At 43.9% G+C, this 26,832-nt stretch overlaps 1 protein-coding gene across 1 annotated transcript in view; it reads left to right on the forward strand.

Annotated features, from left to right (window-relative positions):
* LOC115470974 (transcription factor 25-like) overlaps nt 1–26,832 on the forward strand; it is a 69,860-nt gene that overhangs the window by 34,607 nt on the left and 8,421 nt on the right. The window contains exons 14-16 of the mRNA XM_030204620.1: nt 1,787–1,945; nt 2,807–2,897; nt 10,482–10,561. Coding sequence (XP_030060480.1) covers nt 1,787–1,945; nt 2,807–2,897; nt 10,482–10,561 — 330 coding nt within the window. The remainder of the gene's footprint in view (nt 1–1,786; nt 1,946–2,806; nt 2,898–10,481; nt 10,562–26,832) is intronic.

The following is a 26,832-nucleotide window of genomic DNA, read 5'->3' on the forward strand; positions in this document are numbered from 1 at the left end:
AGGGTGTATTTTATTTTGTTCAGTATTTTGGTTTGTAAATGGCAGTGCTTGTGCTTTCCACTGTCCGTGAAACTGATTGCATTAGTGAGATGTGAACCGGAGCTTTTAAACAACGCAAGGCAGAAGTCTGCGTGTTCAGCAGTTTTTCCCCACCAGTTTGATTCCTTGAGTTGTGCTGTGCAAATAGTGTGTTGCAGACCTGAACCTTGGAAGCTCATTACTGTGTAATGCCTATTTTGTAAGGCTGCCAGTGGCTGAATGAGCAGATCAGAGGGAATAACAGAAATCAAACTGCAGCAGAAAAGGAGTGTAGTGGAGCCTTGGATCCAATAATAAACTTTGCTTCCTCTGATCCAAGGCTCTGCTTCTTGTTTCCATCTGGGTCCACTACACTGCATTTCTGAGACCGCCAATGGCTGCCATATTTTTGGACGAATTAGCTTTAAAGTTCTTTTAGTGACATTTTAGATTCTTTCTCAGATGACTGCTTTTGTTGGATTGATTTTTTTGCTGTCATGGAGCATTGAGGTTATTTTTTTCTTCGAAGCTTAGGACCAAAAGGAGAAGAGGTTTGAGCAGTTACTCCGCATCGTTATGGAGCTCACTTTTAGAAACTATCTGATGTGAGCCAGGTTATTTAATGTTTCTTAGAAAATCAAAGAGCTGCTTCTTTACCCCGTGGTATTCTTTTTAATGGAGTTTTGGTGGGTTGACGTATGTGTTGGGATATGTTTAGTAGCATTTATGAATGATTTTTGATTGTGTAATGTGCTCTGAATATTGTAATAGGGTGAAATATTGAGTAAATCAAAGAAGGAAATAGCAGCCCCTAATACAAGGATTTCAGCTGTTCAAGCTGACCTCCATTTCTAAGGCATAACAACCCAGTGCAACAGGTTTATTGTTTTGACCTGATGGGAAATATGGAAGGGTCTTCAGTATATTTATTTATTTATAACATTTGCATCCCACATTTTCCCACCTATTTGCAGGCTCAATGTGGCTTACATAATTCCGCAAGTGGTGATTACCAGTTCTGGATAGGAGAAATACATAGTTGGGGACAGATTAGGTTACAAGAGGAAAGTTCGTCCTATGATAAGAGCTAAAGGTAATGGGTTAAACTTCAATCATGACAAAAAATAGCTTGAACATTTTAGGGTCATTAAACTGGAAATCAAGATAATTAGCAAAACAGTTGAGATATAGAGAATACAAGTTGTATAATTGAGTTTTGTTAATTTGAATTTATGAGGAGTTGTTATTGTGTGCTTTCTTAAATAAATAAGTTAAATAGTTTACGTAAGGTCATGATGTGTGTTATTTTTATGGATTTTGGTAATTCATTCCAAATTTGCGTGCATATGTAAGAGAAGCTGGATGCATGTGTTAATTTATATTTCAGTCCCTTTTAGTTTGGGTAGTGGAGATTCAGGAATGTTCGTGATGAGCTGGTAGAGTTCCTGGTTGGTAGGTCAATAAGGTCTGACATATATCCTGGAGCCTCACCGTGGATTATCTTATGAACCAGGGTGCAAACCTTAAAAGTGATCCGTTCTTTTAAAGGGGGCCAGTGTAGTTTTTCTCGTAAAGGACTAGCACTTTCATATTTCATTTTGCCAAATATGAATCTGGCTGCCATGTTCTGTGCAGTTTGAAGTTTTTTTAAATAATTTGTTCTTTGCACCCAGCATAGATGGCATCGCAGTAGTCTAGTTGGAATAACACCAGTCATTTTTGGCCTATGTTTCTGAGGTCCCAGATTAAAGTGTCTCCTTCTTTACAGCCAGCCACCTGCTCTGGGCCAGCTGATCGCCCTGTACGTGGGGAGGACTCTCAGCCTCTGGAAGGATCCTGCAGTCATGACCTGGCTTGAAGCCAATGTCCAACAAGTCTTGCGAATGGTGGACGCTCAGGAGCCGATAGTGGAGGAATGTGAAAAGAAGTGAGTAATGATGCAGCTCTTTCAGCATTGTTGCTTCAGCCGCTGATGCGGAGAAGCATTTGCTGCTGCTGTGCAGAGGACAGGAACTTTAGCGGCAGGATAGCCCTCTGCGTAGGGAAAAGGCAGGTTCCCTGTAGTAAACACACCCCTGTCTCGGGAAGATCCTCACAAAGTATTTGCAATCTGTGTTTAACGTTGTTGGTCTGCCCTTAGGTTTCTGGTATTCTGTTCTCAGTTTCTATCTTTGTTATCCGCTTTGAACATTACAGAAAAGCAGGCCATGTCGAAGGATTCATACAGCTTGAACGGGAAAGGCAGGGTATAGGGTTGAACATGGGAAAAGTTCCAGTTGCTGAAGACCCGTTCAGGCTGCCTCGGCAGCTGATCTATGTAAACCATGCACAGGCTGTTCAAAGGCCCGTTTTGCTTTCTTTAAGAGTTGCATCTCTCTGGAAGGGTCCTGACCTAGGCAAGTGCTTGTTTGCTTCTAAATGTATGAATGCATGAGTCAGCTGTGCGCTGCAGGGGTGCCAAATGATGGATGGTGGGAAAGCTTCCCAGAAAAAAAACAATTAGTAAAAACATGTGCAATCAGCATTCGTCTCCAGTGCCTTGGGCTGAGGCTCTGGTAAGCTCTATACTCAGAATCATGAAGAGTCTGAATGCATAAAAGGGGGAATTTCAATTAAGTTCAACTTAGCATAAATGGCAGTGCACAATATGTGCTTCAAAAAAAAAGGTACGTCAGTAAAAAAAATTGTGTTTCAAAAGCCCTGCTGTCTGGCTATATCATAAAAAGAGAAGAGTAAGTAATGTGTAATTGGAAGAATTTGTAGCTTGTTTTGCTTCTCTGCCCCACAGGAGGAAAATTCGGTATCAGAGTGCTCCCAGGAACATTTATCGTCATATGATTCTCTCAGAAATGAAGGAAGCTGTGGCAGCACTGCCTCTGGTGAGGATCCCTGGCCAGCTCCTCCAAACCTCCAGCTCTCATTGCTTTGTCCTTGCTTTACCCTGCCCCTTTATCCCCCTTCTCGCTCTTTCTCCAATTCAGGACATGGTATTGACATAAGACTTCGTATATGTGATGAAAATCGAAAGGAAAACCTGCTTCCTTAGCGTCCCTCCGGACCGGACCAGGATTGGACTGATGGGTTGTGCTCGCCTACCAGCAGGTGGAGACTGAGAAAAAACTCTGACTCTAGAGAGCCAATAGGAGCCCTGGCCATGTGACCTTAGCCCCAGTATTTTCTCAGTCTCCCAGCAGGTAGGAAGTGAGCCCATTAGTCTCTCTCCTTTTCTCTTTAGATATTACAGATATTTGTGATAATTCTTCTGTGCCTGGAATCTTATTTAGAGGCTTGACAGGGTTTCCTTTCTCTTCTTTCTTTGACAGCCTCGGGGGTGTTAAACTCGGGTGTCTCGAGTCCACCCCCCTTCCTCCCCATCTCCCTGGCTTAGCAGGGAAGGGCCGTCCCTTTCTCTGGAAAGGTGTACCGTCTTTGGGAGAGGCAGCCACTTTTAACAGGCAGCTGCTTTAAAAGAATTAAATCAAATAAAAGGAAATTCAAAGAAGCAGCCTTTCTTTCCCCAGACTTCAAACGAGCAGGCAGCTCCAGTGTTTTATTATGATTGAGGGGTTATAAAAAAAAAAAAAAAACAGAAGAAAATAATTCAGTGTCTGTGACTTTAAACAGCGATTTTTCTCGTCAGATTTAATTTCCTCCATTTTCTTGCGTTTTGGCGGTGGCAGTTTAAACAAATGAAAAAAAAAAAAAAAAAGGTGCGAACCGCGTAAGCGCGGCCACCTGTTTTTTCCGATATGGCTTAAAAGTTCAAACAGCTGCTGTCGGTCAGCGTCGCGCAGTTCACGCAGCCGGAACGTGTAAATTTTGCTCTCCCTTCAAGGTTTCTTCGGGTCCGGTGCTGCCTCCGGTTTTTTCGGGGCCTTTTTCGCCGGCTGTTGTTTCTTCGCCGTTCCACTGGGCTCCGCTTGTTCGGAGGTGTCGGGCGCGCTGTCGACGATCGCCACGGGGCCAGTGGCGCGAACGGCGGCCATTTTGTTTCTCCCTCCATCTTATCAGTCAGGGATCTCTCTGCTGAAGGTAAGGCTGCAGTTCATAGAGCAGTTCGGCTCCAAGATGTGTACACTTTTGTATGTGCTGAACGGCGTATTCTAAAATGCTCTTCACATCAGCAGGCAATATTTGGTTGAAAGGGGGCTCCTTTCATATATGGATATATAACAAGCTTTTCTTCTTTTAAATTTCTATGTATCACGGGGCTGTTAACACTAGTTTTTTCTGGTGCTCAGTCATTTTTCATTGCCTGGTGGAAAATCTACATCTTATCATAATATCATAATTCATTTCAAGCATTTTCCTCAATAGCTGTAGTATTATACAGTGTTTTAAGAACTTTAGAAACTTTCTCTATAGGCATAGAGTAAATTTCTGTCTTTCTCATTCCCTGGTGAATAGGACTACATTGTCTAAGAGTCAATTGATTGGTACTTTGCAATTCTGACCATAATATCTTAGTTCCTTTCAAGCATTTTACTCCATGCCTATGATGTTATATAGTGTTTTAAGAACTTAACAGACAATCACTCTCAATGGCTGTAGTGTTATACAGTGTTTTCTTTTTCATACTTTAAGAAGCCTTCTCTATAGGCATACAGTAGATTGTTCAGATGCCATGGGGATATATCAGCTCTTTCATATTCTCTGAGGGACAGTCCTGTCTACCAAGCTCCCAATCACTCAGCTGCCTTAGCAGGCATGCTTTATTCATGTCTTCCCTTCTTTTCCAACTGCCTTGAAGCCTCTCATATTTCATTTTAGCTTTATTCTGGTTTTTACAGGACATATGGTCACTTAGAGAATAAAGTCATCCTTTCATTTTGCATATTTCCCACTTAAAGATAGTGGAAGGTCCTCAAACCATCTACTCGTGTTTGTCTCTACTCTATCAGTTCAGCATTGGCAGATTATAAACATCCTGGTTTGGTCCAGTATGCCTATACATACCATCTGCTATCTCTTCCTCTTCCTTAGAGACCTGATGTTATATCAAGCTTTCTTGAATTCAGATACAGTCTTGTCTACACTGCCTTCACCAAGTGGCTGTGGCACAACTTCACTTTTTTCGTTACAGGTATTTGCCAAGTTTGTCCTTTTTCATTTTCATTCTATGCGCCTTCAGTCCAGAGTGTTCTTTCAATTGGAAGGGGATTCACTCACTTCCTGTGTATTTATGCCATAGGTACATAAGTATGGTTATGCTGGGTAAGGCCTAAAGTCCATCAAGTCCAGCATTCATATCTAATGGGCATAGGTACATAAGTTTTGTCATTCTGGGGAAGCTCAAATGTCCACCTTTCTACAGCCAGAACAGCATTAAAGGAAAAAAAAAAAAAAAAAAAAAAAACCCTCTCACGAGAGTATCGAACAGAAATCTCTGCTCCAAAAGCAAGGCTTTGCAGTAATTCTGCAAACTAACGCATACAATATTTGCCATGGCTGTTCACCACTAGGAACACTGGGGACCCTGGGCCTAGGTTCGGTGTTTTAACCTGAAACAAGCTCAACATTCATATCTATTGGGTGTGAGTCTGGTACTACTACTACTTAACATTTCTAGAGCGCTACTAGGGTTACGCAGCGCTGTACAAATTAACAAAGAAGGACGTTCCCTGCTCAAAGGAGCTTACAATCTACATCTCATTGAGGGAGGACGCATGACCGTGGTACGTGGATTAGTGGTATGTGGATTAGGGAGATCCAAGAAATTACAGGCTGGTGAATCAGACGTTCATACTGGGACAATTTTTTTCTGTCCGGAGCGTACTACCATAGCTGGTGGACTCCTATATTCAGAACTTTCTATATTCAGAACTTAACCAACTATGGAACGCCATAGAGATAGGGTTGGAGTTTGTAGCCCTATTTAACTGGTGTCCTTGGTCACCCTTCCTCTTCTCCTCAGGATCCAGAGAATGGCTAGTTTTTTGCTTATGCATTAACCGGTCATTTTCAGCAGTACTCTCTCTTCCGTTCTTTTATAGATCTAAGAGGATGTTCATTGCGCTCTTAGGGTCATTTCATTCTTACCTAGATGACTGCCTAATTGGAGAAAGTCTTATCAGCAGAGTTCTCAGGTCACGCACCGGGTGTTGCATTTCTTACAGTCTCTAGGTTGGGTGGTGATTGTAGCCAGGCCTCTCATTTGATCTCTCATTTGATCTCTCATCAGATATCTCTGATTTTCTCTTTGTTTAGTCAGGTTGGCGCACAGTCTTTTGTCTCCTCTGCAAACATCCCAGTTTATATTTTTCTTGGTGACCTTGGGCCTTCGGCCATTTCCTCGCTCTATTCTGCAGAATGCAATTTTACTTTCTAATGCCCAAGAAGGAATTTTCCTTCATCCTATTGCGAATCTCAGGGTCATCAATCGCACTATTTAAGTGTCATCTAGTTATCTCAAGAACCTTAGTTCTGTCATTGGGATGCTTCGTGCAGTACACTTTTTGGCTGAAGCTTGTTTGTATATATTTTTTTTCTGGGGGACCTCAGCAATTCGTTTTACCTTCGGGTGAATTTTGTTTTCCCTACTGACAAACAAGGCGGAGAGAGCTATGTTGGTCCTTGCCATGGCAATGGGTTATGTCATCCGCCAAGGAGGAGTTAAGAGTATATACTCTTGAGTTTGTACTCATTTTTTCTTAGTTGTGTCACCCTGCATTTAGGTGAATGGACTCTCATTTTTTCAGCCTTACTTCCTCACTGCGACACTTCAGGGCTATCTCTTTTTGCCTTCAGGCTCACGAACATTTCTTGCTTCTTCCGTTCAGCAACAGTCTTGACGGAGACAGGGACAGATGCCAACGTCCAGCAGGGGTTTTTCAACCTTCTTTATGCGTTTCTTCCGTCATCTCACTAGGTGTTTACGCAGAACCAAGGCACCCTTCTACATCCGGACCCCCAGTCACTCAAACTTATGGCGTGGTTACTGGGTCCGCAACATCTTTGATATTTTCGCAGGAAGTACTTCAAGTTTTAATTGCTTCCAGACAGAAATCTACATTAAAGTCCTATGAATCAAAGTGGTGACAGTTCACTCTGTGGTGCTCCTCTCGCCACTTCATTCCACAAACAGTATCCATTTTGCATGTTTTGGAATGTCTTCTGCATCTTGCGAAATCTTGTCTGTCTTACTCATCCATTAGAGTTCATTTGGCAGCTCTATCAGTGATGCATGATACTGTTGACAACCGCACGCTTATGCAGCATCCACTGTCAAAGCGGTTTCTTAAAGGAGTCCTGCACCTGTACCCCCCGTTTCGTCCACCAGCTAGGTGAACTAGGTGAACAGACTCTTAAAGTTCTGTTTTCTAGTAGCCATAACTTTTTCTATAAAGTTTTCCTCTTCAAGCAGTGTTTCCTAGTAACCATTGCAGCAAGTAGATCTATGTGTGGAATACTTCTACGGTTGGTAACTTCTTTTCGGTCTGCTGTAGTTTAAAGTTTTCACCTTTCCCAATCGTTTTTTTCTTATTGGTTTTGTCCTTCTAGCCAGTAGGCGTACAAGTTTTTCATTGTTTCTAACCCGCTATATCGCGAAGGATCAAGGAAATGAGAATGTCTATTTCTCTTCTCGCTGAGAGGGCAGTTCCACAGCATATTACAACATATTCCACAACTTCAGAAGCGGGCTCTATTCTTACTATGGCGATTTTTGGTGCTCTCAGTGCACATTGGTAAGTTGGCAACTTAGTCCTACTTTCATTTTATTTTGCTCATTGGGACACACTACATGTTAGTTGTCGCCAGGTGGCCTATGCAGCATGAACATTTCTCTGCAGTTTTCATAGGGTCCCTCCCTTCAGATTACTGCTTTGGTACTTCCCATCAGTCCAATCCTGGTCCGGTCCGGAGGGACGCTAAGGAAGGAGAAATTAGATCTTACCTGCTAATTTGCTTTCCTTTAGTCCCTCCGGACCGGACCAGGCCCTTCCCATGTTCTCTCTACTCTTTAGCTTCTTTTATTAAGTAGGAAGTGTATTCAGTAGGAAGTGTATTCATTCCTTTACGATTCGTGGAACAATACTATATATATACAGAACTTTACGTGGTCTATATCACTTCTCTGGTGGTTGCTGGTGAGCTCAATTGCTGGAATCTATCTATAAAACCTTAAATACGCCATACCACTTCTCTGGTGAGAGTTGTGGCTGAGCTCAGTTGCTGGAATATCTATAAAACCTTAAATATGATTTACCACTTTTCTGGTGAGAGTTGCTGGTAAGCTCAGTTGATGGAATATATATAAAATCTTAAGTGGGCCATACCACTTCTCTGATGAGAGTTGCTGGTGAGCTATAAGACAAGTGAGCCATACCACTTCTCTGGTGAGAGTTGCTGGTGAGCTATATTACATGTGAGCCATATCGCTTCTCTGGTGAGAGTTGCTGGTGAGCTATAGTACAAGTGAGCCATACCACTTCTCTGGTGAGAGTTGCTGGTGAGCTGTAATACATATCGGGCCATACCACTTCTCTGGTGAGAGTTGCTGGTGAGCTCTGATACTTGGCATTGCCGAGTGCTTTGTGGCTGCTAGGATTCCATACGGCACAGAAGGTCTTTCTTTCTTTCCTGCTTTGTTATTCAAATACTGAGGCTAAGGTCACATGGCCAGGGCTCCTATTGGCTCTCTAGAGTCAGAGTTTTTTCTCAGTCTCCACCTGCTGGTAGGCGAGCACAACCCATCAGTCCAATCCTGGTCCGGTCCGGAGGGACTAAAGGAAAGCAAATTAGCAGGTAAGATCTAATTTCTCCTTAGTGGCAGTGGTTTGGGTTCAGGCCCCCCCAGATCAGTTCTGAGGAGGAACAGATTTAGAATTCGTGATACAGGGTTCTGGATCCAAGCCTTGGGGCAGTCACTTCAGCATCTGAGCTAGGAACAGTGAGAGGGGTGGGGCTGTTAAGAGAGGAGAAAAATCTCTGTGAATGAAGGTGCCTGCCGCTGGAAGGAAAAGGAGAACAGAAGAGCAACCAGGGCAAAAACACAAACGATTAAAGCAAAACAAAGAAAAACACCAGTTCCTTATTCTGCCAGACAAGGCCAGATGTGTGGGTTTATGCTACCCTGCCAGCCGATGGAGACAGAGGATTACAAACTTTCACTGATATCACTGTAATATAGGGATAATATGGAGGAAGCCGTTGCCAGTATTCCCTGGTCTCCAGCAGATGGTGGCATGTGCTGGATTGGTACAGCAGGATAAATTTGGGTCCTACTACCTGTGGAGTAGGATTCCATAAGTGGTCTCTCAGGATAAGTGTCTTTTAAGATGCTTCCCCTAGTAGAGACAGAGCCCTAGTTTACAGGGCAAAAGTCAGTGGGTTGTTTTTCCCTGGATGAACAAATTCTACCAGTCAGGTTCCCAGACTGACTTAGGTCCCAAGTAAAGCCAGGCGTAGGTGAGGAGCTCCCAGGCCTTCTGTGTAGAGATACTGTTTGATCAGAGACATGGATGGGGCCTCCCAGGCACAGATAATTAACCTGGGACTAGAGAGGTGTGGTTGCCGTGTTAGTCCACTTTTAAAGGTAATCAATAGAAATAAAACAAAATAAAACATGGAAAAGAAAATAAGATGATACCTTTTTTTATTGGACATAACTTAATACATTTCTTGAGTAGCTTTCAAAGGTTGCCCTTCATCAGATCGGAAATAAGCAAATGTTGGTAGATGACAAAATCCGCAAAAAAATCTTTTCCGGAGATGGGAAGGCGGTAGAACGAGAGGACATGAAATGAGATTGAAGGGGGGCAGACTCAAAAAAGATGTCAGGAAGTATTTTTTCACGGAGAGAGTGGTGGATACTTGGAATGCCCTCCCGCGGGAGGTGGTGGAGATGAAAACGGTAACGGAATTCAAACATGCGTGGGATATGCATAAAGGAATCCTGTGCAGTAGGAATGGATCCTCAGAAGCTTAGCCGAAATTGGGTGGCGGAGCAGGTGGGGGAAGAGAGGTTGGTGGTTGGGAGGTGAGGATAATGGAGGGCAGACTTATACGGTCTGTGCCAGAGTCAATGATGGGAGGCGGGACTGGTGGTTGGGAGGCGGGAAATACTGCTGGGCAGACTTGTACGGTCTGTGCCCTGAAAAAGGCAGGTACAAATCAAGGTAAGGTATACACATATGAGTTTATCTTGTTGGGCAGACTGGATGGACCATACAGGTCTTTTTCTGCCGTCATCTACTATGTTACTATGACAGTATATATGAGCGAGACTGTCACTGAAATGCTTTGATGTTTCGCTCATATATACTGTCATCTACTAACATTTGCTTATTTCCGATCTGACGAAGAAGAGCAACCTTCGAAAGCTAATCAAGAAATGCATAGATGGAGAAAAGAAGAGGTCCCAGGTCAGGATGATTCTGGTTTTATTTCATTCACACCTTATCTGACTTAACCTTTGCCTTAGACTAGAATAATCATGGAGTCTCTGCTGTGTCTCTCTGCAGGAAGTGACTTCTCAAGCGGTACTAGGCTTTGACCCCCTGCCACCTCTGGATTCTATAGTTTCTTATACCAGGCCAGAAAGGTAAGCGTTTTTAGCTTTATATATAACTACTAGTAAAAAAAAAGCCCGTTTCTGAGATCAATGAAACGGGCACTAGTAAGGTATTTGCTTTCTGCAATTAATGTTTTGAATGGGATATTTAGGATAATTGTGTTATCTTGGTAATGATTAATTTACATTTTTGTGTGTGTGATATATTTTTTTTGTTGTTGTGTTGGTTGTTATGTTATTGTATTTGTAGGATTTAGTAAAAGAGATTGACAAAGTAGTTTGTGCCACAGTTTTATTCATATGTGTGTGTGTGTTTCACAGAGATAGTTTGTGTGTGTGAAAGTGAGAGAGGGTTGTGTTGACTTGGAGGTTGGGGGTGAGTGTCTGTGTTTGTGTGGTTTTGTGTGTATGTCTCAGAATGGTGGTGGGGGAGGGGGCAGGGATGGTGAACTGAGAGGGTGTGACGGGGGAGAGAGTGAGTGTCCATGTCTCCATGTTGCGCATCAGTGTTTGTGTGTGTGTTTTTTTTTGTGGGGTTTTGGGGGGGGGTGGTTGCATGTGTGTGTGAGAGACAAAGATCTCTTTGTCACAAAGATATTTTGTGTGTTTGTGTGTGTGTGTGTAAGTGATAGAGGGTGGGGCAAAGTTGGAGTGTGGTGGCGAGTATCAGTGTGTGTGTTGTGTTTATTGTGTGTGTAACTTTGGGGGGCGGGAATGTCTGGTTGAACTTGGAGGGGTTGGCTGTTGGGTTGTATTGTTTTTGTCTTGCAGGTACAGGAGTCTTGCTAGTTTGGGGGTCTTGGGGGGGGGGCTTAGGTTGAGGAGGGGGCGTGTCTGTGTTTTTGTGGTATTGTGTGTGTGTCTCCCAAGGGGGGGGGGGGGAGTTGATCTGAGTAGGTGTGGCAGGGGTGCTTGCGGGGGGTAAGTGTTTTTGTTTGGGGGGGGGGGTTGGGGGATGTCCCGTGCTGGCAAAGTGGGATGAAGTGTTGTGTGGCTTTGAGGGCGATTATTGTTACTGGGATGATATATAGAGAGAGAGATGGGGTGTGCATTTATCCATGTTCCGCATCAGTGTATGTGTTTGTTTTTGTTGTGGGTTTTTTTTTGGGGGGGGGGGGGGGTTGTGTGTATGTGTGTGTTAAAGATCATGTGTATCACAGAGCTATATTGTGCGTGTAACAGGGAGAGTTTGTGTGTGTGTGTAAGTGAGAGAGGGTGGGCTGTACTGGTAGGTTGGGGGTGAGTTTTTGTGTTATTGTGTGTGTGTCTCACAATGAAAGGGGGGGCGGGGGTGGTGAGCTGAGAGGGTTGTGGTTTGGACTGTGCATCTATCTATGTTCTGCATCAGTGTATGTGTTTTTGTTTCTGTTGTGGGGTTTGTGGGGTGGGGGGGCGGTGTCTGTGTGTGTTTGTGAAAGTTCATGTGTGTCACAGAGCTATATTGTGTGTTTGAGAGAGAGAGAGTGTGTGTGTGTGTAAGTGAGAGAGGGTGGGGTGTACTGGGAGGTTGGGGGCGAGAGTCTGTGTTTTTGTGTTATTTTGTGTGTGTCTCACAATGAAAGGGGGGACGGGGGTGGAGATCTGCGAGGGTTGTGGTTTGGGGGATGTCCCGTGCTGGCAAAATGGGAGGATGTGGGGGGTGGTTTTGAGGGTGGTTATTGTTGCAGGGGTGATATAGAGAGAGAGGGAGAGAGTGAGTGTGCATGTGTCCCTGTTCCACATCAGTGTATGTGTGTGTGTGTGTTTTTTTGCGTCGTTTTGGGGTGGATGGGTGCGGTGGTTGTATGTGTGTGTGTGAAAGTTCATGTGTGTCACAGAGGTAGTTTGTGTGTGTGAGAGTGTGCGTGTGCGTGTGTGTGTGTGTGTGTAAGTGAGAGAGGGTGGCGTGGATTGGGAGTGTGGGGGCGAGTGTCTTTGTTTTTGTGATATTGTGTGTGTGTCTCACAATGGAAAGGGGGGGTGGGTTGGTGAACTGAGAGGGTTTTGGTGTAAGAGGGGGAGGGGGAGTTTGGGGGGATGTCTTTTGCTGGCAAAGTTGGAGGAAGTGGCGGGGGGGGGGGGCTTTGAGGGTAGTTATTGCTGCAGGGGTGATATATATATATATATATATATAGAGAGAGAGAGAGAGAGAGAGAGAGAGTGTGTATGTGTGGGAGTGTTTTTGTGCGTGGTTTTGGGGTGGAGGGGTGCGGTGGTTTTGTGTGTGAGAGTGAAAGATCATGTGTGTCACAGTGCTAGTGAGTGTGTCTGTGTGTGTCTCACAGAGAGATTTTGTGTGTGTGTGTGTAGGTGAGAGAGTGTTGGGCGCACTGGGTGTTTGGTGGTGGATGTGTGTGATTCTGTGTGTGTCTCACAATGACAGGGGCTGGGTGTGTTGTGGTGGTGAACTGATAGGTTGTGGCAGGGGGCTTGGGGGGGGGGGGGTCAGTGTTTTTTTGGGGGTGGGGGGGGACTGGGTTTTGCCCGTAGTGTGGTGCTGATGTTTTTTTTTTAATTGGCTTGGTTTTTTTGGAGGGGGGGTGGTTGGGGGATGTCCCTTGCTGGCAAAGTTGGAGGAAGTGGTGGGTGGCTTTTGAGAGTGGTGGTGAACTGAGAGGGTATGGCAGTGGGCTTGGAGGGGAGGGGGGGGGTCAGCGTGTGTGGTGGAGGGGAGTTATGGTGGCCGGCAGCAGCGGACCAAAGCGTGCAGACTTGGCCCTCTGATGTCCTGTTTCAGCAAGTGTGTGACCAGAGCTGAGATAGAGAGAGAAGGGCAGAGCCTGCATGCTTTGTTCAGCTGCTGAAGGCTTCGGTGGGAGGGTGCCTGGAACTTGAAGTGATGGAGCATTGAACGGTGGGACGACAGTCCTGGAACTCGTGGGGAAAGGGTGGGGTCCTCTACGTGCAGAGGCGATTCTTGACGGGAGGGGGGAGAGTATGGGGGGTTTTAACGGCGACTCGGGAGGTAGTCAGGGAGGAGGTGGAGGGCGGTGGTCCGAAGTCGGAGAAGAGAGGGAGGCAGGCGGGTGTGTGCTGGGGAAGGAGGGTGGGTGAGGGGGGCTGTGGCCGGGTGACGTGGTGTACTGGCGACTCGGGATGGGCGAGAGAGATAACCCCGGGGAGGGTTGTCGCGTGTGTGGTACCAGCAGTGTTGACGCCGGTTGCCTTTCGTCGATTGAAGTTCGTGCAGGTTTGGCTGGGGTTTTTTTTTAGTCCATTGGAGTTGGCTCGCGCTGCTATGGTGTGATTGGGCACTGTCGCTGGTGACGCACCCGGAAGTGGGAGACGTCATCATTTCAGGAGATGGATACAGAAGCACGAATGCCTCAAGGCCTAAGTGCCACGGAGGCAGCTTCAGAACGTTGGAGGTGCGTTTTATTATATAGGATACTGACTTGGTTTTTGATTTTGTTGATGACCATGCTTGTAACATCACTGTACAAAGTGATGAGAAATCCACATTATGCCTTGTAGTAGTTTCCAAGTTGAGCCCATCTTAGTCTCAGTGTTTCTGAATACATTGTTTTCTTTGCATTTACAGGTAATTTTATAAAAGGCTACCAAATTTGTGCAACAGATACATTCACAAGTTATGAATATTTATAATGGAAATTTCCTTATCTTTACCATATCAATCCAGAACCTGTGAGTTTGTGTCAATCAACCAGCAGATAGAGAGAGAGATTAACAGCTTATGTACTCTGCCCTATAAAGGCATCATGCCGCCTTGGGTGTTCAGTATTTCTCTGTCTTCAGCAGATGGTGATGAGTGCACTGTACAGCTTCTAGACTGGTTGCAGAGGACAACTCCTGGGTCAGTTGGAGAACCGAGTTCTAGTTGAGTTGGGGGTGACTTCCTGCTAAGCTTCAGCTCAATTGTGAAAAAAAGGGAGGGGGGTAGACATAAATAGTTTTTATTGAAGCTGAGGGATAACTTGGAGGAGACTGCAGTCCTTCCCCCTTATACACACACACGCACACTTGTTTTGTTTGCTTGTTTAAAAAAGGTTCTTCCTTTCTGGAGAAAAAGGAGAATAAACCTTTAAAGCAGAGTTGAAATTGAAAGAAGATGACTCTTTCTTCCTTTTATCAGCATTGTACTATTAAGGGGCAACAGGTGAACCTTGGGGGTTATCTGTGGAGGTTGGAAAGTGTCTTCTTTCTCGGGCAGCTCAGCCGCAGCCTCTTATCAGCAAGACATCTATAGCGGCTACATCAGTTTGCAGCACTGGCCTTCATTTCTCGCACACCCATGTGCCTGAGGTGTTTTTCGTCCACAGCACCATGGAGATCGTGGCAGAGCACACGACATGCTGTGCTCAGTGCAGGGACCGGTGAGGCTTGATAGGAGAGTTGTTCAGAAGCTTACTCCTTGGGTACCATTCATGGGGGAACTCTGCTCCTGGTAGAAAATGCGTGTTAGGGAGGGAAGGAGAGGTTTCTTTCATGAAGTCCTGTGGGTTGAAAGAAACCTCAGGGACGTTGGCCATTTAGTGCTGTTCCTCAGAGGTGGCTGCAATCTCAGCTCCTGCAGCAGAGGAGTTGAGCTCCCAGAACTTGTTTGGAAGCTTGTCTGAGATCTCTCCAGGTACCTTGCTACCCTCTGTTGTCTCTGAGAAAACTGGGATCAGAGGTTCTATTTTCTCTGGAGTTTGTATTTGGTTGCTACATAAGGCTTTTCTAAAGTGTTCTCAGGGGAGTCAGGGATCCAGACCCTTGGTTTCTCCTAACCTGCCTACTAAGAGAATTTCAGCATCTCAAGAAGATGCTTGGAGGTGCTGGATGACTGAGACTTACAGTTACCTCAACTGCAGTTTTAGAACTAGGGGACTCCTTAAGGTCTAGTTGAGGAGGGAGAGATGATTACCCTGTAGTTTATCTCTTCTAGAGGGAAGATCTCCCCTTAGTAATTTCAAGATCCCTGAAAATATTAAGCATTTTTGGTGCCTTTGGTCCAGGACCTTCCCTTAGTAAGGAATCCCATCCTCGAGAGACTCGAAGTGTTCCAAAGCCTTTCTGATACATCAAGCCATTGAAGCTCTCATAGCAGCAGAGTAGAACTCTTCTGATGTGGGTTTTAAGATAGGCAAAGTTATGCCTAAACTCTACTATACTTTGATTCAGGATGAGAAGAGAAGTTAAAACAGTCTAAGGTTGATGCCTTGGTTATGGCTATCACTAAGAAGACTACTACAGTGAAACCTCGGTTATCGTCGATAATCCGTCCGAAAACAATTGGCGAAATCCGAAACCAACGAAAACTGAGGCAATTAACGAGGACGCCCAAAATCGGGAGAAGGACGTCCATCTTCCGATACAAATTGGAAGATGGACGTCCTTCTTTTTCGATGAAATACGAGGCAACCGACGAAAACCGAGACAAATTTCTAGTCGAAAAAATCAACGAAATCCGAAACCGACAAAAACCGAGGTTTCACTGTATTCTGGTAGGAGGATCTGTACTTAGAAATGTGCAAGATTGAAAATTGGATTCCTTGCTAAAGCCGGTGTTCGGAATTTTTGCTTTAGCTCTCCAAGCAGCAGTATGCAGGGCCTGTGTGTCTTCACTGGATCCAACCAGGGGCATGGATTTTCTCAGTTGGATAAAGTATAGTCGTCGAAGGATGTGGCTCATCTGGAAATGAGTCTAGCTTATGTGGCAGACACCCTCTATGATCTTCTTAGAACTTTGGCAAGAGGCATGTTGATGGTGTCATTTAGATGTCTTTTATGGCTGAGGAATTGGTCTGCAGATAACAGCTTCTAAGACCCAGATCAGTAGAATTTCCTTCAAGTTCAGGGATACTTTTTAGCAAAGAGCTAGAAATATTGTTAAATAACTTGGGGGAACCCAAGCCACAGAGATTAACGAAAGATAAGCCAAAACACACATCATGGCAGGCTTCAATACAGTAGGAGTTACAGACCAGGTTGCTTGGGGACTTTTCAGTAGTCCTGCTTTGAGGTATAACAATCTTCCTTTCATGGGGACAGGAAGACCTGGAACCAAGCTCCCCAACACCTCTGAGTCCTCCCACAGTCTACAATGATGGCTTCAGGGTCCATTCCTTGCTGGGGTAAATAGGTGGACAATTGACTCATTTTGAAGAAGAATGGACCCAAATCACATTCGACCAGTGGATTTCAAATGTGATCAGTCAGGGTTACATTCCCGACTTCTCGGACTCCTCTTTGATATCTGTGTCATGCTCCAGCCAAGAAGATGGTGGTACAGGCCACCTTACAAAATCTTCTTGACCTCAAAATGGGAAGTAGGCCCCTACTCCATTTTGTTTTAATCATCTTTATTAATAACAAAGAACACAAAATAACCAGCAAGACAATAAAAAAAAATGTTTTGATATACAAACTTTTAATATCTTAACTCCCCCCCCCCCCCCCAATACACACACTACCCATATCCCCTCTCCCTTCTCCTCCCCCCCTCCCAAATGATGAGCCACCATCATCAACACCGCAGACCCGGTGTGTTCTTATCCAGGTCTGGCAGCTGTAGAAAAAATCCCAAAGTGAGATGTCAATAATTAAGTATCCAACTGTGTATTCGATGTGGCATAGCAGTCCAAACTGGTTCCAAAATCTTCTGAAAGATTCCAACGTGCAGGATGGGACCAGCCAGCCTTATGATACTCTAAAACCATAGTAGCATAAACCAAGTTCTGCCATTGCATTATGGGAGAAGCAGAAATTACACACTGGGCCAATAAAAAGATAATGAAGGAGAGTGCTTTTTGTCATATTAGGTTGTTTAGAAGAAATTGTTGAATAATCATCAAATAAAAGAATCTGTAGAACAAGGGGAAAAGTAATGTCCAAGATATTCACAACTCACTGAAGCAAATCCTTGAAAAACTGCTACACATTAGCAGAGGTCCAAAACATGTGACCCAAGGAAGCAGAAGGAGCACCACATTTCAAAACAAGTATCAACTAAAACAATCCCCATCAAGCACGCTGTCTTTGAGATGTAAGCTCTGTGAATAAATTTGTATTCACTTTAGGATACATAAGTCAACTTAGTCGGAGGTTTACATAAAAGGCCCCTCAATACTTCCTCTGTAACCTACACTTCCAAATCACAGGACCAATCACCTGCCCAACACTGGTAACTCTGTTGTGCCAAAGCCTTATGCATCACCTTGTAGTAAAAAGAAACCTTGGCGTTTGGTCACCATAAAGAAAGAAAAGCCCCTCCACTCACTCTGTTACATCAGTGGTGAAAAACTCTCTAGGGGAGAAGGTGATGTAATGTTTAACCTGTAAATAAACTAGATAATCCGAAGGAGAGATATGATAACGTTCTTGGAAGTGGGCGAAAGAATAAATCCGACCTCTAAGAAGTTGGCAGGGGCATCGGATGATATTTATGACAGTGTTACAATGGGCTGAATGCTTTAAGTGAATCACCTATTTGGACTATACCCCTGCCAATGTGGGCAAAACCAAACACATTGCGAAGACCAGAATAATAGAGTATAGTATTGGTCTCAACATCCTGTCTGTACCAATAATTGAATGCTGGCACACCTTCAACCCTACTATTAATGACCTAAAATTTTTTGTATACAAAGTTCTTCACAAATCAGAGAGGAGGTGATATAGACCAACATTTGCTGAAAGAAGAACAAAGGACTATCCATTTCTTGGGAACTCTTGCACCTTCAGGATTGAACTCTGAGTTTGTTTGATTTATTTAATAGGATTTATTTAACGCCTTTTTGAAGGAATTCACTCAAGGCGGTGTACAGCAAAAATAGGTTAAGCATAAACAATAGAGAATTACAGCAGTACAAATATTCAAACAATACAAAGTATGGCATAGTAAACTACTTACATTGTCACCACACTAAAATATTTTAATAGCATACGGTGTAATCAAAGATGGAACATACAGGATAGATAAGATAGAGTAGCAGGAACTAGAAAATAAGGGACTAGTTTAAAGAAAGTTGCTTGAACTTTATCTTAACTAGGGTAGGAGCAGGTAAACGTGTCCTGCTATAGTATCCAGCTTATTTTCGAAAGAGAAAAACGCCCAAAGTGCGACCTAAATCGGGAGATAGACGTTTGTCTCGCAAAGGCGCCCAAATCGGTATAATCGAAAGCCGATTTTGGGCGTTTCCAACTGCACTCCGTCGCGGGAACGAATAAAGTTGACGGGGGCGTGGTTATCAGCCGAGGAGAGATGGGCGTCTTTAGCTGATAATCGGAAAAAAAAAGGCGTTTTTACCGCGATTTTGGTTCACTTTTTTTGGACCCTTTTTTTTCACGAACAAGTCCCAAAAAAGTGCTCCAACTGCCCAGATGACCACTGGAGGAAATCGGGAATGACCTCCCTGGACTCCCCCAGTGGTCACTAACCCCCTCCCACCAAAAAAAACCCCACTTTAAAAACTTTTTTTTCCAGCCTGTATGCCAGCCTCAAATGCCGTACCCACCTCCATGACAGCAGAATGTGTTCGATCCTCTCACAGCCTTTCCCTGGGTCAGATGTGGCTCTCGGGTGCAGTACAGGGTCACATCAGCATTGCATTGTGGTGGGTGTAGGGTATTGGGCTCCGTGATTTCATTAGCTTGTGTTACAGTCTCACAATGTTGGTATTTGGTAGGCTCTTCTCCCATGGTGCTTTTCCCCCTGCCTACTGGGTCAGAGTGTGCCCTGTTGTGTTTCCTGTTGTAGTCCATGCAGTAGTGGCCATTTTTGTAAGCCAGTTTTAGTTCCCTTTCCTGTGTTAGCCACGTTAGACAACTTAGTTCTTCCCCTGAATGTGGCTGAAAGAGGGCATTGTACAGCATTCTGCCAGCTCTGACCTACTGCTCATCTCAGTACCAGGGAGACTCGTTGCCAGTGGGGCACAATCTCTGATCTGCAGTTAACTGTGAGTAAGCGTGCTTATTCCAATAAAGGACGTTTTTGTAGAGATTAGTCTTCAGGTGTCAACTGGTGTGCCAATGTTTTATAGCAGCAACCAGTCCTAGAGGCCTGCGTGTATGCAGGTCCCTGGAGCACTTTTAGTGGGTACCACAGTGCACTTCAGCCAGGTGGCCCCAGGCCCATCCCCCCCCCCCACCTGTAACACTTGTGCTGGTAAATGGGAGGCCTCCAAAACCCACTGTACCCACATGTAGGTGCCCCCTTCACCCCTAAGAGCTATGGTAGTACATAAGTAGTGTTGTACATTTGTGGATAGTGGGTTTTGGGGGAGGGGGATTGGGAGCTCAGCACCCGTGGTAAGGGAGCTATGCATGTAGGAGCTTTTTCTGAAGACCACCGCACTGACCTAGGGTGCCCAGTTGGTGTCCTGGCATATCAGGGGGACCAGTGTACTACCAATCCTGGCCCCTCCCACGACCAAATGGCTCGGATTAGGACGTTTTTGAGCTTGGCATTTTTAGTTTCCATTATCGCTAAAAAAAACAAACGCCCAGCTCAAAAACGTCCATTTTTTTGAAAATTCGGTTCGGCCCGCCCCTTCACGGACCCGTTCTCGGAGATAAACGCCCATGGAGATAGGCGTTTCCGTTCGATTATGCCCCTCCACGTGGTGTCATTTATTTGATTGACCTGAGATCATTTTACAGCGATGTGTAAGTCTAGTAGCACTATAGAAATGATAAATAGTAGTAGTAGTATTTTTATAACTAGCCTTCCCCACCTTTTGTTTTTTTTGTACCAACCTTATTTATCCATTTGCACCTTTTTTTTACCCATATAACCTCTGTTTTTATAACCCTTTTATTAGCTGTGGTCCTTTTAACCTGCTGTTTTTAATGGAACTAACTTTTAGTGAGTTGCAGGTTTTTGTCATAAGTTAGCATTTTTTGGTACCTTTTTAAATATATCTTTTTAACAGATTTTATACATATTTTGTTTTTTGACCCTACTCACCCCCTCTTTTTTTTTTTCAACAGCTGTAGTCCCTTAGTTGCTGTTTTTTTATGCCCTTATGTGCCAACATGGGAAATGTAATGTTTTTTATCATTTTATTGTTTATATATTTCTCTTAGTGATATGTTTTTAACCGTGTACTCTGTTATTATGCTTATAACCAGTTATCTCTTTAGCCGGTTATCATTTTTAACCGTTTTTATTAGGGACAACACACGTGGTTTTCCCGCCGGCTTACTGCTTATGGATATTGATTTGAGACCTATTTAAGTATACTTAACGCAGCCACGCATCCGATCCTTTACGTCTTATGACGACATTGTGTTGGATTTTGCAGCTCTACTGCTCTTCAGTAAGGTAACTGGTTCTTATCGTGTTAGTGTTTAGGGATTATAGGTTATTATTATTTTAACCTGTTAATGGTTTTTACTGTTTACATTATACTTTTAACATGGTGTCTTTTATGTTTAAGGGAATAGGACTTGATATACCGCCTTTCTGTGGTTTTTTAGCACTTTTTAATATATATACTAGTAAAACAGGCCCGTTTCTGACAAATGAAACGGGCGCTAGCAAGGTTTTTCTCGCAGTATGTATGTTTGAGAGAATGACTGTGTGAGAGAGAGAGAGAGAGTGAATGTGAGAGTGACTGTGTGTGAGAGAGAGAGTGAATGTGCGAGTGTGTGTGTGTGACATAGAGTGAGACTTCTGGGTGTGTGTGTCTCCCCTGCCCCCCCTCCAGCCACCCAGCGATGCTCCTGTCTCCCCTGCCCCCCTCCAGCCACCCAGCGATGCTCCTCCCCTTCCCCATCTCCAGCCACCCAGCGATTGTACTCTCCCCTGCCCCCCCTCCAGCCACCCAGCGATGCTCCTGTCTTCCCTGCCCCCCCTCCAGCCACCCAGCGATGCTCCTGTCTCCCCTGCCCCCCCTCCAGCCACCCAGCGATGCTCCTCCAATTCCCCACCTCCAGCCACCCAGCGATTGTACTCTCCCCTGCCCCCCCCAGCCACCTAGCGATTGTCCTCGCTCCCCTGCCCCCCCTCCAGCCACCCAGCGATTGTCCTCTCTCCCCTGCCCCCCCCCCTCCAGCCACCCATCGAGTCTCCTCGCTCCCCTGTTTACCTCCGTCAAAACGGCTGTGTCTTTGAAAGCCCTGCCCGTTTGTAGCCTTCCCTTCGAATTCGTTCCCTCAGAGTCCCGCCTTCTGACGTCATTTCCTCTTTCCATGAGGGCAGGACTCTGAGGGAACGAACTGGAAGGAAAGGCTATAGACGTTGAGGTTGTGCCTCGTGCTGCTATCCTGTGGTTGGTCAGTGCTGTTTCTGACGAACCCGGAAGTACGTGATGTCATTACAGCAGGAGCACGAACCTTTCAAAATTCACTGCCACGGAGTCAGCATCAGAACGTTGGAGATGCTTTTTATTATATAGGATATTTTTTTGTTTCTTAGTTCTTAATCTTTTCTGTGCAGTTCAATGTTTGCCACATAAGCTAATGGGGATAATATTTCTTCACAGCTGGCCATGCGTTTGCTTTGTACACATACATATGCATGATACGCAAGGTACCTTACACAGAGCAGTGACTTAACTGAGATGGGTTACTGTGTATCTTAACTCTACATCGTGCTCAAGTGCTTCCAGTGTTTGTTAGCCTACATCATACATTTAAGAAGGAAGGTTCCTGTGTATTTTGTCTAACACCAAAATAACAGATATGTCATCAACAAATGCTACAGTTTTCACCAACCTGCTGGTGAATAGCTACCCCATGTATATGGGATGAAACCTAATATTCTGCAGCGGAGGTTCTAAAAAAGGACAAATAAGGGGGGAAGGGGACACCGCTGCCGTGTACCACCACGATTCGTTAAAAAACTGGAAAGAAATAACTCCATTGGACAACAGCAAATTTTCTTAAGCTAAATACTCGGGAAAACAAAATTACTTTGGTTTGGCGATCAACAAAAAGTTGCTTCTGAAAGCGTGGTTCTCCTTTCCAGGAACATCTTTACAGTTGATAGTAAGTCCAGAGTACTGGGGATAATATTGGATTTTAAGGCATCTTATTGTTTAGTATAGAGCTGTTTGGTTTTGCAGATCAGCCAGCTTTGTATATATTTATTTATTGCATTTGTATCCCACATTTTCCCACCATATGGCAGGTTCAATATGGCTTACATGTTGCTAAAAAGGCGGTTACAAAATTTAGATTTGTAGAAGTCTAGTACATAATACAGAAGTACAATAAACGCTTAAGTTACATATATCCATATTTTCAAGGCACTTAGCCTTCCAAAGTTCCATAGGTTTCTATGGAACTTTGGAAGGCTAAGTGCTTTGAAAATATGCCTCATAAGTACATAAGTAATGCCACACTGGGAAAAGACCAAGGGTCTATCGAGCCCAGCATCCTGTCCATGACAGCGGCCAATCCAGGCCAAGGGCACCTGGCGAGCTTCCCAAACGTACAAACATTCTGTACATGTTATTCCTGGAATTGTGGATTTTTCCCAAGTCCATTTAGTAGTGGTTTATGGACTTGTCCTTTAGGAAACCGTCTAACCCCTTTTTAAACTCTGCCAAGATAACCGCCTTCACCACGTTCTCCGGCAACAAATTCCAGAGTTTAATTATACGTTGGGTGAAGAAAACTTTACTCCAATTTGTTTTAAATTTACTACACTGTAGTTTAATCGCATGCCCCCTAGTCCTAGTATTTTTGGAAAGCGTGGACGCTTCACATCCACCTGTTCCCCTCATTATTTTATATACCTCTATCATGTCTCCCCTCTGCCGTCTCTTCTCCAAGTTGAAAAGCCCTAGCCTCCTTAGTCTTTCTTCATAGGGAAGTCCTTATCAGTTGGCTTTGAAAAGGTCTAAGATTTTTCATAGCACCTTCAAACTCTTCTCCGGGGAAAGAGGAGAAGATTTTAGATGCAGTGGGTAAGTTGTTTTTCCAAGGTACCATGCAACCCACTAATTCCAACTAATACCGTATTGTGACTTGCTGCTGGAATAAGCCCCCCCCCCCCCCCCCCAAAAAAAAATGCCCTAAAATCCCTTCCTTGTGATCTTCAGTCTAAGATGTCCATCACCTTCCAAGAATTGGAAGAGTATGGTAAACAGTTCATTCGCTCTGCCTTCATTATTTTTGAATCCTCTTCTCATAGAGTAGGAATCGCATGTGTCTGGGCTTCAGGTTTGAGAGAGGTCATACATGAGTCTTTAACAGGTGCCCTTTGTAAAGGGGAGATTGTCTTTGGTGAAAAAGGTCAGAGATCATGAATGTTGTTAAAGCTAACTGTACAGAAATCCAGGTACTATCCAGAGAAGGTCTAGATCGCAACTTGACTAAGAAATTGCACAGCCCTTAAGACGTTAAGCCATACTACTGATCCATCATTAGCTACCATATCATAAATGTCATTTGCAGTGTTCAGGTCTACAGTTATTCAGTCAGCCATATTAACAGAGAATGAAGGGAACCTAAGCATCAAAAGCCTACTGATTCATCAGGGGAAAAAATGCCCAGTTTATGATTTGTCAAAATGGCAGTAGGGAAGCACATTTCACATTTTTTTTTTATTTATAATTTTCACAAAAATACAAACATAACCAGTTTGCAAAGTAATACAGAGAAATATTTCAAAGAAAAAATAAATGCTAAATCTAGCATATATTAAACAAAGTAATCTTTTCACTCTTCCTTAGACTACCAAATTTAAGGAGAAATATAGTCCAAAAGAAAAAGGAAATTGCTTCAAATTGGCATAGTCCTGTTTGTTAATTCTTCTTTAATTGCTGAATCAATTTTCTTATTCAGGTAGATGGAATTTTAGCGTCCAGAAAAGACTTTAGTTGAGGTGGCTCAAAAAAAACGTATTTGATGCCAGACATTCGAATTATGCACTTACAAGGATATACCAAAGTAAAGATTGCTCCCAGTGCTCTCACTTCATCCATTTCACATTTTTCAAAATAATACATTTGATAAGGTCACTCCTCTGCTGGTTGGTCTTCACTGGTTTCCATTGAAAGCTAGGATTATTTATAAAAGTTTCTTGTTTGGTTTTTGTAACTGCTTCATGGTTCAGCTTTAGTTTATTTGTATGATTTACATTTTTCATTCTTCTTCTCGGTTAACATTTAAACTTAAGAACAAAAATATTCTTCCTTGTTCTTCGATTTCATCATTTAATGTCTAAAAGAAATGATGAACAATCGTATTCTTTTCAGGCTGCTTTTTATTGGAATTCTTTGCAATCGGTTTAAGACTTGAAAATTCTTGTGCTTTATTTCGTAAAAATCTTAGGACTGTTTTGTATGAATGTTGTATGCTTTGTTACTCTGCGTTTTGTTTTATTATGTATTTCTGATTTTGTATACTACCTTGGACCTTCTATAGGAACTGGCAGTTAGTAACTACCAGAGTAGATTAGTAAGTAGAGTCAGAGCAAAAGATAACTAATGACAAATTGGTAGTAAAATTTACATGCAGCCGTTATCAGCTTCAAATCTCCATCATCCAAAAAGGTTCAGTCTCTGCTTAGAGTGAGAGCCACAGAAATTGTTCCACTCTCCAAGTTGCACTGGGATATTTCCTCATACCAAGGAACCGGAGGGCTTATGGCCCAATGCTGGAGCTCGGAAGACTCCATTCACAAGAAGAAGTTAAGAATGCAAATTTTGGGGATCATTCTTCTGCTGTTTAGTCCAGTGACCCAGGGGCGTAGCCAGAACTTGACGGGGGGGCCAAAGCCCCAAGATGGAGGGCCACATTTTGGCCCTCCCTCCTGCCGCCACTTCCGCCCCCTCGCGGCCACTACTGCCTCCCCATTGCCGCCATCCTGCTGCTTCTGCCCCCTGTCACCGTTTCCCCCCGTCCCCTTGCCACTGCGAAGGTACCTTGGCTGTCAGGGGTCCCCAACCCCCATAGCTATGCCACTGAAATGACCAGCAAGCCTCTTTGGGACTCAAAGACGCTTACATTCACTTCCCAAGTTGCTGCAGCCAGAGAACAGCCGTTTAACTTTAAATCCAGTATTTTTCTGGGTGTCTCATTCAGAGCTGTGGGTTTGAATAATTATTTTGTGCTCGTTTGTCTTGAGAAAATTTACCCCCTGATAATCAGTTTCCCTTGTTTTGTTTTTCTTTTTTTGTGGTGTTTAAAAGAAAAAGAATGGAATAGAGCAAACCACGTAGTTGAATCTGATTTTCTATATAGTGTTTTAAAAATAAATTTAAAAAAACGCTTCATGCAAGCACAGCTGTATGTACAGGTTCTAAAGAAGGAATAAGTTTATAGCCACTTGCAAGAATCTTTATCTTGGGAGTCAGTGTATGACTGACACATTTTGCATGTTCATGGGAAAAGACATTGCTTACCTGTAATGGAGGTTTGCTGTGGACAGCAGGATGTCAGCCACAAAAACCCTCCAGCTATCCCCTTTTGGGTTGCAGCTACCTACAGCTAAAGTTGACAGAACAGGAGAGCCAAGCTAGGGGCAGGAACGATAGCACATGCTCAGAAAAGTCTTCAAGGCTTTTCTGGGCGCTTGGAGAGCAAGTTGACTCAAATGGCAGATGAAATTTAATGTGGGCAAATGCAAAGTGATGCACATTGGGAAGAATAATCCAAATCGTACTTACCTGATGCTAGAGTCTACCTTAGGAGTCAGCACTCAAGAAAAAGATCTAGGTGTCATTGTAGACAATATGCTAAAATCGTCTGCCCAGTGTGTGGCAGCAGCCAAAAAAGCAAACAGGATGCTAGGATTTATTAGGAAAGGGATGGTTAATGAGACCAAGACTATTATAATGCCTCTGTATCATTCCATGGTACGACCTCATCTTGAGTATTGTGTTCAGTTTGGTCGCCACATCTCAAAAAAGAGATATAACAGAATTAGAAAAGGTTCTAAGAAGAATCTGGAACTCCTCCCATATGAGGAAAGGCTAAAAAGGCTAGGGCTCTTCAGCTTGGAAAAAAGATTGCTGGTGGTGGGGGGGGGGGGGGGATATGATTGAGGTCTATAAAATCCTGAGTGGTGTAGAACGAGTAGAAGTGAATCGATTTTTCACTCTTTCAAAAAGCACAAAGACCAAGGGACACGCAATGAAATGACATGGAAAATACTTTTAAAACAAATAGGAGGAAATATTTTTTTAACTGAAAGAATAGTTAAGCTCTGGAACTCGCTGCCGGAGGATGTGGTAACAACAGTTAGCCTGTCTGTTTAAAAAAGGTTTGAACAAGTTCCTGGAGGAAAAGTCCATGGTCTGTTGTTTAGGTATTCATGGGGAAGCCGCTCCTTGCCCTGGGATTGGTAGCATGGAATGTTGCTATTCTTGAGATTCCACATGGAATCTTGTTACTCTTTAGGATTCCAGAATCTTGCTATTCTTTGG

This window comes from Microcaecilia unicolor, chromosome 5, assembly GCF_901765095.1.
Source record: "Microcaecilia unicolor chromosome 5, aMicUni1.1, whole genome shotgun sequence".
Lineage (NCBI taxonomy): Eukaryota > Metazoa > Chordata > Amphibia > Gymnophiona > Siphonopidae > Microcaecilia > Microcaecilia unicolor.